This window comes from Trematomus bernacchii, unplaced genomic scaffold (genome assembly GCF_902827165.1).
Source record: "Trematomus bernacchii unplaced genomic scaffold, fTreBer1.1, whole genome shotgun sequence".
Classification (NCBI taxonomy): domain Eukaryota; kingdom Metazoa; phylum Chordata; class Actinopteri; order Perciformes; family Nototheniidae; genus Trematomus; species Trematomus bernacchii.
In genome coordinates this window covers 6,029,271-6,041,834 of record NW_022987720.1, presented here as the reverse complement: position 1 = coordinate 6,041,834, position 12,564 = coordinate 6,029,271, and the positions used below count along the sequence as shown (strand labels likewise).

Below are 12,564 nucleotides of genomic sequence, written 5' to 3'. Positions count from 1 at the left end.
CTTTTTTTGAAAGGTCACATTTGATGGTCATAAATGATTTGTATTGGTCTTATATTCCTCAGTAAAAGGAATTCTAAAATGCCGGTCTAAAAACGTAATGGCAGCTTAGAAATATAAGAACCCCTTTTGAGCCCACCCTACACAGGTTCTGCCTCCACTAAACATTTCAGTGTATGTTTATTTGACTGTATAACTTGTGCCTTTCACTAAGTATAAACTGTTTATTTGAGGCAATAAAACAGGAAGTATCCAAACCCCCATATGATTGCAGCATATGTTTAAGCAGCTGGCTGTAGCAGGTGACTGACAGTGTGTGTGTGTGTGTGTGTGTGTGTAGCTTTTATCTCGGCCTAACATCTGCATTCCTCTGGCCCCCAAATTTCAGTTCCAGGAAAAAGAAAACAGGGTTTTTTTTACCCAAAAGATAGCGTACCACACACATGTACCTCACATGAAGCCATGCACTCAAATGACAAATGACAAATGTTGTCCTGCCCATGGAGTAATCTCGAGCTGAAACGCCCCTTGACATTATTATCCAGCTCTTTTTCAAGACGACTTACTACCTGAATGTGTACTTCTGTAAATTGTTATCATTTTTATTTTAAATACTATGTGCATGCCTCATATAAAATAGTGTTCTATTTTTTTTTTTTAAATGTATCTATACTTTGCTGTAACAATGTTCATTTCCCCATTGTGGGACGAATAAAGGGATTCTGATTCAGATTTTCTCCACTAATAATAATCTCTGTGGTTAAATGTAATATTTTCCTGATAGAGGTCAGAGATCAGATTAAGGTGTCTAATTTGTGATGTGATGTCACACATGATTATATAAAGTTGCCCTACCTGATATGAAAGTGTAGGCTGCCAGTGCGTTGCTGATGAGGGCCATGTTGGAGCTAGACGTGGAGTTCATGATGGGATTCATTACTCGGGGGGGCGGTGGACTTTCTCTTTCTTCTCCACCTCCTCCACCTCCTCCTTTTCCTCCACCTCCTCCTCCTCCTCCTACTACTACTCCGGCTTCTGAAAGCTTCTCCTCGTCGGGGTTGGTCTCCCTGACCTTCTTCCTTTCTGAAAAAGCAGAAAAGTTCAGTTTAACAACACAAAGCAGACTACATTTTAATTCGTTTATCATTTGAATTCTTTATTGAGACAGTCATGTTTTTTTTCAAAATAGAACTTCAATCTGTGTCTGCCCACACGCAATGACACACAAGGATGTGTTTTAGTTCACGACTGCATGTACAGTCAGATGAGCTAATTTACAGTAAAGTCAGTGTGTGTTGTGACTATAGCGTTCAGACTGCTGAGTCATCACCAGTCTCTCAGTGGTTTTTGATCTAGGCCACAAGCTTCTGATAAAAGATGCATCACGCACGAAGGCGCACACATGTTCTCGGAGAGTTGTGGGATCCAGAATATAACACACACAACATCCGCTTCTGTCAAACTCATACTGACTCATGTCATTAAAGAGAACAGAGACCCACATGGGAAAAGTTTGCACTTTGGCAACGTCTCAAAAGTTTCCCAAAAATCTCAGAAAACAATCTATTTATAGAAGAGAACAACTGTTTCCTGCTCTCTCTCTCTCTCTCTCCTTCATCACAGTAGGACTTCTTTCTGTGTTTACATGCTGGCTTCGATGTGTATGCAAGAGGAAGGATTTGAATACTTTTTTCTGAGTGTAGTCGCATCTTGTTAACGTGAAGAAGTGTTTACTTGGAATATGTTACTACTGAAACTTTAGCTTCTTGGATAAGCAACCCCTGACTGAAAAACACAACCCTTAAGCTACGACAGCCAAAATAAACAGAAGCATTCACTTCAATATCAGAGCCTTAAATCTGTGTTTAGTCTTATTTACATGCAGGATTTTTGCAGGTGAGCATACTTTGGTGGACTGTCACACACACCAATGACCTCTAATTACAGTCTCTCTTAAGGTGAGTCAGGCTCTTTCTATCGGATAAATGCAGTTTGGACTGGAGTTGCTTACGGAGGAGGTAAATGCTTCCACCTGGACCCCCTGCTGTGGTGCATGAGCTAACATTCAACCAACAACATGCAGCAATCTCTAACACACATAAACATAGGCAGACGTATCCTTAAGAAAAACATTTACAGGGCTAGAAATAAAACTAAACATAATTATGTAAATGAAGTGGTTGCTCTTTTGATTGAATATTTTTTACATTTTATAACATATAATCCGTTTATTTCTTTCCTAAAATCGAAATTGTTAAATAATATGAACAACATAAACGGAAATAGTGTTTCATTTATGTGAGGTGCACTAACCGGACATTAAAACAACCGCAAAAAAACGACATATTTCAACAAATTACTCTTCATGTTTTCTCCAGTACTCAAAATGTCTTTGACTGCTGTTGTAATAGAGAGAAATAAATAGTATTTGATGTTTTTAGCATCAGCAACAGAGGGTAAGGCTTAATAATGAATAAAAGACATGAGGGAACTGGGTAGTTATGACCAGATTTAGGCGTCATCACGGTTTAAGAGACAAAAAAACGGAGACTTTCTCTATAATGGCCCAATGATCTCTGGGAATCGCAGTGGAGAAACACCACGGCAACGAGCAGTGAGGACCAAAGATGGAGACAATAAAAAGTCGTGGTTTACAACTTAAACTTCTTAAACCTTTTTAACGGGTGAGTCCATTTGTACAAAATGACCCTGATCAGTGGTGTTCGAATTTTTAAAGTATTATTTTAAGAAGTTGCATTTATGACTGTTCTCATCTTACCCCATTCCCAAAATGTGGAACTATTTATTTAAGCATTACAGTATGCTATACAATTGGTCCAGGATTATGGTAACATAACGGTCAAGTAAAAAGATTGATTCTGTTTATTTTACACTTATGAGAGAAATGAGGTGAATAAACGTGAAGATCCTGATACCTTTATTTACAGTCAAATGTTTCTTGTTCCGCGTTCATAGTTTCATCCCCTATTGGAGATGAAAACAGGTTTTTCTAGACGAGCTTCAGGTGAGTGTTTGAAGCCCGGTGCGAGGAAGTGAAGCCATTCATGCGTCAGGAGCTGCCAGCACACATCTCCTACCTCTCTTAGCTCCTCATTCATCCGTCTATCCTCCTAATCAGTACAGTGCCGGTAGCTGAGCAGAGTAATTAGTGTGCTGGACGCAGGCCATCATGCCTCATGAATAAAGCTTTGTTTAAGTTTCCTTCCTTGCTGGCGTCTTCTTTTTTTCGTTCTTTCATTTGTTCTTCGTCTTTCGTCTCTCTCAGGGAGCAGGCCAGTATGGCAGACTGATTTAGACTGTGGTCACATCATTGGCTCTTGAAAAGCCGTATATTTTTAAGACCAATGATCATAAATGGTCCAAACCGATGGCTCTGCTTGGATACATATGGTAACAGTTGAACCCGTGTGACTTTAAATATACATACATATATGCTCCGACTTAAAACCTGAATGACTGTTTCTGCTGGTGCCTGGGAGGCCTCGGGACTGTTTGGCGTTAACTGCTCTCCATGGGGGGCTGGGCCATGGGGGGCTGGGAGAGAGTGTCGGTCACTGGGGGGGAGAGAGAGTGAAAAAGCTCATGTCGTTTTGCTTACCTGGAACAGCGTCGGGGCTTCTGACTGAGCTCCCCTCTGGAGGGCTGTCTCCCACTATGTTGGGGTCATGGGCGCTGGATGGAGGGGAGAACACCGGGGGTCTGGGTCCCTGCTCCTGGAGCAACGTCTTTGGCACTTCAAAGAGAAGGAAAGGTGGAGCAAAGAAGGGGATTTGGGGATGAGGGAAACAAAGAAAGACACAGAGGATTATTAGATTGCGGTATGTACAGAGATGTATAGCAATTTCCATTTCTTGTTCTGCATAAAGCCTGATCAATATTGATATGGGATTTTCTTATAGCATGAACTCCTTGGTATTGCTACTCTTATTAGTTTTTGACCACCTTTGAAAACGTTTGTATGATTATCTTAATTTAGCATTATGCATCATGACATTTTACACTCGCGGAAACCAGTAGATTACATCATTTGTCATCTTATCATTTAACCATACCATATATGCTGAGTGTACCGTCATTAAACCACAAATGCTTTCGCACTCTGCCGAACAAAATTACCATATCTCAAACACTTCAAAATGTACACCGTTCAAACAGCTTATTGAATGAATGAAACATGTTGGGTATAGTTCTACATCTAACTCAATGTTGTTGTTTTGTTGCTGTTTGGTAAAACATGTCTGATTTTTGACAATATATTTATAATTCATATCACAATTTCAATACTTTTAACAATAATTATGGTTTATTTACTTACATAACCTTTTAGGGTATAAAGCATTTAAAGATACTGCAACGAGGCATCGGTGGACCATTTGTATTGCCGAGTTAAAAGGGTTAACTTTAATCTTATATATTTATACAAGACAATACCTACAATAACATCATTTTTGTCACATGGGATATTCTCCTCTCTTGTGTACATAAAGCTTCATAATCTATATTTCACAGGAGATCCTGAAAACGTTTAAGAGGGAAATCTCAGAGGATGTTGTGATCGTAGAGTAAGGAGCTGTAAACGAGACAGCATGATGATGATTCACACTCCTCCTGAACTTGCACTCTGATTCCCGAAAGTTCTGCTGCCCTCCCCCTCCTTCTCCATCCTCACCCCTTCACACCCCCCAACCTCACAGTGTCCTGTGAGTCAGGGAGTCTGCAATCCTTCCCCACAGACACAAACCCACAATGCAGTGGGCCTTACATTCCTGCCCGCTCACATGTGGTTTTGGCCGCTGGGCCACGCTCCGGTCACTGTGTGTGTCTGCCCAGTCAGATCAGCGCTGAGTTACAGCCCAACAGAGGACTCTCTCTCCAGCTGTCTGTCCATCCTGTGCCGTTCTTGCATTTTCACTGCGCCGGACAAACAAATAGGCAGTGCCGAACAATCAGCTGCCTGGTTGTGCTGACGGGAGCACTAATAGTGAAACTGTGACATGTGATTTATGGTAAAAGTGAACCATTTGTTTAAAGGCCGATGAATAAACACTCTGATCAGTTTTCCAGAGACTGATTTTGGCAGTTATCCAAGAGTCAATCACAGTGCAGGACGGAGCGCAGCAGACCTCACAAAGCTCCCCTCCCCTGGATACTCCGAATGCCCTGGAAACATTTCAAGGTTTTTCCAATTGTACGCAATGATGAAAAGACTGAGCAGGAACTTTTAACTACTGACATTTATGGTACCAATTATTTTATGACATAACATGCATTGCCTTTTGAAATAATTGACAGTCGGGAATGACAGGATATATTGATGATTGACTTGATGATTGATACCAAGGAGATACATTTGCAGCATTTGTGGTTTGTGCATTAACTGCTATGATTTAAAGAAAAGCTTGTTAACGTGTTCTTGTCATTTATACCTGTCTTCTTCGACTTAAGCTTGTTTCAGTGAACATAAGTATTATAGATGTTGTAACCCATAAGTAGAACATGTTTAATTTTAAAGTGACATTCGACAGATTGGAGCTTTTCAATCACACACACGTAAAAACGTCAACTGAGTCTATAAAGTGCAGCTTCTGTGACTCTGCATGCTCCAGTTGCTTAACAAGGTTCAACATTGAGTAATGTCTTCCTTAAAACATTGACTGACTTTATATGTACAGCCAATGGGAACAGTTATTGTTCAAACATTCCCACCCTAGTACTCTCTAATTCATTTTGCCATAGTATATTACATTGTGACAACTGCACAGAAACTGCACACATGTGAGGAGGACATTTTTGATCTTATCTTACTGCAGAACATCTGAGAGCCAATCAACAAAACCGGTTTACTGAAACTCACAGACTTCAAAGGCCTCGGCTAAATGTGGTTCCAACTTTTGGTTTTCATGTTGCCATGAGCAGAGGGCAGGAGGTTGATGCCAGACAAATAGAAGTAGTTACATATTTCTGGTCTATGTTTTGAACCTGCTTGGCCTGGGTTCACCGTACTGCATCAGGAGAACTCATATGGTGCTAGGTGAGTTGCCAGCTGTAGAAACGTATACTGTTACATTTAAATACCTTTCTGTAATTGCATCATCTCATGTGGCGCACCGCACCAATCTGTTGCCTAAATAGATTAAAAACCAAGAATTTGAAACCCTGCTTTATCCCAGCGTGGTTGGCACAAACTAAATAAACAAAGTCCCCCATATGTGGAGGTGAAATACGCATGGAAATGAAGAAATGGGATTTGGCCTGTCCTTCCTCATCAGTCTGACACACTAATCACGGGTCTTAAAACTCCCCCACTGCCACGCTGCCACCATCCTCAAGCCACGCCCTGATTACAGCCTTCTGATTGGCCCTAATCGGCTGCACATGTGGCCCAGGGTCACAGCTGAGAGACGCCATGACACACACTCACATTTTTACAAAATGAAGGGACATAATTGAGATACACCCACGCATGCACACTCAAAGCCCCACCTGATATTTGTGCATAAATTGAGCACACATGTGCATCGACACACACACCCACACCCTTGTTTATTATTAGGATTTCTATCCGTTAGAACAGCCGTTTCCCATGTTTTTCTCTACGGCCTAACTTTGTTGGCAGAAGCTGGTACATCATAGCAAATTGACGGCTGCTTGTCTAAAAATAATTGTCAAAAAGCTGAAACGTCTCGAAGCAAACGGCCGCAAACCACACTTAAAGGAGCCAAGCAGTAAAAACTGAACCAATAAAAGAAAGAAAGACGAGTGCAAGGGAGAGAAACGGAGGACATAAATCACACTCTAGAGCCTGCATTATAATGACATGGTCACATAAATGTATGGCAAATGAGTCTTAATATAACTGCGGTAGATGGGACGAGTGCCAGCGCTGTACCTCTCCCGCCACGGGGAGCGAGGATACGAGGCGGGAAACAGTGCCCATAACAATGGACCGTGTTTACACTGGCAGAGCCCGGCCTTGTTTTCACTGGCTCTGCAGGCCAAAGTGTGTGTGTGTGTGTGTGTGCATGTCCGTATGTATCTGTTCGTGGGCCATGTGCTGACCGATGCAGAACTCTGTTGGGACAAAGCCCTTTAAGCCAGAGGGGTTATAATGAAATATTAAACCATGCTAAATCTGAGATGAGAACAAACCTGGGCCAATGTTTTGGGGAATTCTTTAATGCTCCGTCTGCTTTGGCTCTCTGAGATTTTGGCCCAAATAAAGACAGCTTAACCTACACTATGACTTTTCTGTGATGCACTCTAAGCTTATAAACGTAATGTGGTGTGACACTCATCTAAATGACTGTATATTCTATCCAGGGTGAGGCAAGAATAAAGTGCAGCTTGACCTAAGTTAGGTTGAGAAGTAGTATACATTCATAAAACTGCAGTCAAAAACAGGGATAGTGTGAGAGCAACGTCTGAAATGACATGAGATTCATATACAGCTACATAAAGATACAGAGTTTAGTTCCAATTTAGACATTACCATTTATGTAGTGGATAACTCAAGCGCTAAGATGCCAACTTACAAAAAACCTTGGTTAATTTCACCTTAAATGGATTTATAGCACTTTGGAAAAACAGAAAGGTGCCTTGAAACGATGTGCTGGCATGTGTGTAAGAAGTCTGAGTAAAAGCGTCTGGTTTCAATCAGCACACAGCCTACTTAATTTACAGCATTAAAGTGTTGTAGGAGATCCAACATTCACATGATACACACAGACACACACACAGACACACACACACCAAAATTAGTTTCAGCTCTTACTCCTGCTTCCAACTCAGACACCACACAGACATCTGTACACTCACATTCACGAGCACATCCATCCACACACACAACCATTTTTCACTGAGCTAATGGCATTCCTGCAGAACAACATGTAAGGTGAATAGGGCACAAGCTGAAGGTGTTGAGATTGCATTCCTCCTCCTTTCACTCCCTTCTCCTTTTTTTCCAACCCCCAGCGTAACACTCTAACAGCATCCAGCTGACAGCAGCTGATAACACTCAAAATGTGTGAATATTGTGCACATTTGTAACTCTTACATGCAAGATATGTATATATATAGATAAAGGTGTTTACTATTTAGATGAAGATGGCAGAGTATTTGAGTGTGTGGAGTGGGTTAAACCTGACCTAAGCAAAGCTGAGGCAATACCGTCATGTTTATCTTTCCACAAATGAATGCACTTCCCCGACCTCACACTGTGAAAATGAATGGGTTCTACATATCCAAATAAATGTGTGTTTGCATGACAGAGAGTAGCACATGATTAATACACTCCTTCCAATGAAATCCCCCACCTTGAATTGATTTACACAAGATATTTAGAGAATATATTTTTCATGTAATTGTGCAGCCATAAAAACACCAAGGCTTTAACTTGCTTACTTCAGTCAGTATGAGCAGTGAAGCACCTCAAAAAACTGTTGGAATAGATGTAGAACATATCGATGACATTTTGCCATGCTTGACTAGTATATTTAGTCACACTTTAAGGGAAAAATGAAGAGGTTAAAATAATAAAAATAAGTAAAAATAGATCTGAGAGTATATAGACAAACTATAAAAGTGAGTTGAAAATGTTTCCAGTAGGCAAACTTCCATCCTATAGTAAAACGTTGAGTCCCCCCCCAAAGCACTTCTGGAGCTCATTTAATGCCCATGGTGGAAAACTGGATACACTAGGAAGTTCAGGCCAGTATTTATTGGTAACTGATTGAATAAGAAGCAGGCCCGGCAAAGGAAACTCTTCCAAAAGGTATGAGAACCAAGCCTCAAATCCTGGAGATTCAGGGAAAGTTCAGTATGGCTCGGATGCAGGCATCTTAATCAAATCAGCGGTCTCAAGTTATCCAGTCAGCGAGGATGGTGAAGGCCAGAAAAACCCTTAGTTGGCAGGAGCTTCTTGTGACAAGATCTGTCTGCTAAAGAGGCTTGTGCTCCATCACATATTCCTTAATATAATACGGCAGGACATAGCTGGATGGTGACACGGTCTAAAAGCATCCAGAGTTCGAGTAGTGGAGGTTGGGAGTACATTCCAGGATGGAGAGAGGGGAACAGTTCAACCCCCCACCCTGCCTCTCTGAGCCCCCTGCCCTACATTCAAAAAAATGTTCCCCATTTACTTTAATGGATAACACACATCCCTCTGCTGTGAGACACTCACAAATGCAAATTAATGCTCACGCTCACACACACACACACACACACACACACACACACACACACACACACACACACACACACACACACACACACACACACACACACACACACACACACACACACACACACACACACACACACACACACACACACACACACACACACACACACACACACACACACACACACACACACACACACACACACACACACACACACACACACACACACACACACACACACCTCAGCAAAGGCTCTGAACGTAATCACTCTCACTTCACCACAACCATCAGTTAGACTCCAGGATCGCAGCTGTTTTGGCTATTTAAACACTCCTCACACACCGCACACAGGTGGTGTCATTAACATAGACACAGAGATAGGAATAGAAGCTCCGCTGACAGTGTGGGACTCAATTGTGGAGCTCCCCCCCCCCCCCCAGACCCCACACAGACGAGAAACCCACTGATATCTTCAGAACTCAGCTACAACCTCAGGCCCACTTTGAAATATGCATAAAAAGGAGGTTCTTAGCATGGTAATCACAGAAAGACACATCCATTCTCTCGTAGATTATTCAATCAAACCTAAAAAAGTAGCAAACTGTTTCTCTATAATGACACTGAACGTGTTGGACTGTTTTTCTATGGTTTTGCTGTTAGCAAACTGAATACTTGCAAAAATCAATAACTGCAGGTTCATTTATTAAAAATAACTTTAGCAGGATTTCCACACAACTAAATTTGGTTTATATTTTGGCTCATATAAGACAAATTGCATCAGAATTGATCTGAAATAATAATAACTCGTTGAAGTTTAACCATTTTGTCAACTTATATAAAATGATTCTGGTGCATTATCAGCAGCACATTTGTATTTTTTCCCCATTTTTCTCCTAACTTTTCGACGAGACATCTGGGGGACATGAAATAGTTATCTCACTAATCATTCAATAAAAAAAAAAGACATAGGTGTTATTAGTTGAAAATAAGGAAAATGATATGTTTTAGTTAATATAAGAAAGACCCACATCTATACACTGTATCTGAAGTAGTCCTTACTGTAGTGTAAATATTTAAAGTTAACTGTCCATCGCTAGAGATGACCTCCGCAGCTTATTGAAAGCCGCCCTCAGATCGCTCAGCTGTTTGTATTTCCACATCTTTATCGTTTGGACGTGGGAGAGGCAGGCTCACTGTCGCAGTCAGCACTGCCTCATCATTATCTGATGTTCCACTGGGTCAACAAGGATGTGACCGACGCTGAATCATCAAACCGCACTGCCTGCCTAAACTCACTCCTTCATATCACAGTCGTGAGGTAATGGGATGCTGGGTTTCGATTGGGTCGGAGAGCTGCTGAGGTTGTCAAACAAAAGAGATTGTCATTTGTTGTCACTGACATGGAACAGAGAAAGCACAGATAGTGACGGGACCGGTCTAGACACAATCGTGACGGAAATAAAGTCAGCAACATTCAACAAGCATGTTCCAACATTTGTCACGGCTGATCTAAACAATGCTGCTATCTTTAGCACACGGCAACAACTGGTCGTGTGCAGCAGTTAATAAAATCAACACATGAAGTCTGCAGGGAGCTGAGGAATGAATGGAGTTTTGGTGACAGATAAACTAGGATTAGTTTAAAGCCTAGTTCATCCCTGTCAATATAGCAGCAGGTCTCTGTTTAAGGTTTGCATACAGTGGGTACAGTTGTCTTTGTGAATGTGAGACAGTTACAAGGGTGGAGATAGAAGTTGGCTGTCAACATTTTTTCTTAATCTCTTGCGTGGTGGATTACATCAAAAGGTGTGACTGACAGAGCCTTACAGTGACTATAAGATGGAGCAATGTCCATTCCAATCTCTGGTGTGTGAAGTGAGGCCATGATTAAATTATAAAGTTTCACTTCTGACTGTCTGTCTTTCTATATTTGATCATAAAACATGTCATCAGAACTCCCAGAACAAACCATAATGGTAGTGTAATGTCTGACAGGGGTGGGTGTGTTGATACCTAAGTGTCCATACAAACTATATCAAATCTTAATTTAAGTGTTAACACTAGCCTCAATACGATTGATTACAAAACAATGCAGCCATCTAACATTAGTTGTATCTACATTTTAATAACAGACTAGTAAAAGGACATTGAATGAGTATTCAACAATATATCAAAATGGAGATAAATCGTAAGCCTCAAAGATTTCATTGAACAATAGTTGGTTAAAGAAGCCCTATTATACTTTTGGCAGTTTTCCATTTCCTGTAGTGTGTTATATACGTGTTTGTGCATGTAAATGGTCTACAAAGGCTAAAATCCCAAAGTCCCGCCCCTGCCTGAAACGCCTCCATTGGACTCCTTTGTTTACTTCTGTAACAAAGTGACATCATTATGTAACACTTGTGTTTCTATTGGCTAGCGCTCCAACACATTGTATTTGATAGGTTAAGGGGCGGGACATCTTTAAGCGGTTGATCAATCAAAACAGAGAAAGCCAGCCAACCAATCAGAGCAGACTGGGCTCTGGTTTCAGACAGAGGGTGAAAAGAGGAGCTGCAGCACAGGCAGTATGAGACTTTTGAATGGTAAAGCATGTTAACATGACACAGAAGAGGCACAACATACACATATGAGCCTGAAATGTGAGCATTATAGGACAGAAGAGAAGATCTGCTTCACTCCACAAACAAACACGTCACCAAGGTCAGCATCTAACTTGCTGAATGGGCCTCCTTAATAAAGCTAACTTCATTAAAGAAGGTAATTGGGAGGCGAGAGTATGAGTCAGGCTTTAAAACATGCATCCCTGGTGTATTACATAGGCCCATTATGTTTTTGTTTTGTCCATGGGAGTGTTATGATTGCACTTTATACTACTAATGTGATACTTTATTGATGGCTATTAGGACTTGTTCACTCTCCCCTGCACAAATCATAAAAAGACTATATATAGACTAATAGCCATCCTGGTGCTGGTAAAGTAAGGTAATTGAGTTTAACACACTGTAAATGTGAAAATGTATTAATAAAATCCAACAACAGCATATTAAATGAACAATACGCACACTTGTGAGTTCATGAGGTAAGTGTGACCACATCAGGAATATAAAAAGTGGAGATACTTCCAGAAAATGACCTCAGAGGATCATCTAAATGACGCATTGGCTTTACAGTAACACCAGCAATTACCCGATTCGATTAGTAGTCATTGTGCTGAATGACAAAGAATATACCCACAACAAAATGACAGTGTGTTTTAGCATCTGTGTGTCATTACATGCTCTATGATTTGATTCATACTCTAACGCTTCTTTATCATTTTGGTAAAACACTACCACCTGCTTCATATTGCGCTTGTCTATCA

The 12,564-nt window shown here is 41.0% G+C and overlaps 1 protein-coding gene across 1 annotated transcript in view; it reads right to left on the bottom strand.

Moving 5' to 3' along the window:
- Nucleotides 1–12,564, bottom strand: part of LOC117493562 (protein eva-1 homolog C) — a 71,987-nt gene that overhangs the window by 2,563 nt on the left and 56,860 nt on the right. The window contains exons 6-7 of the mRNA XM_034144190.1: nt 3,617–3,751; nt 853–1,080 (exon numbers count right to left, since the gene is read on the bottom strand). Of these exons, the coding sequence (XP_034000081.1) occupies nt 853–1,080; nt 3,617–3,751 (363 nt within the window). The remainder of the gene's footprint in view (nt 1–852; nt 1,081–3,616; nt 3,752–12,564) is intronic.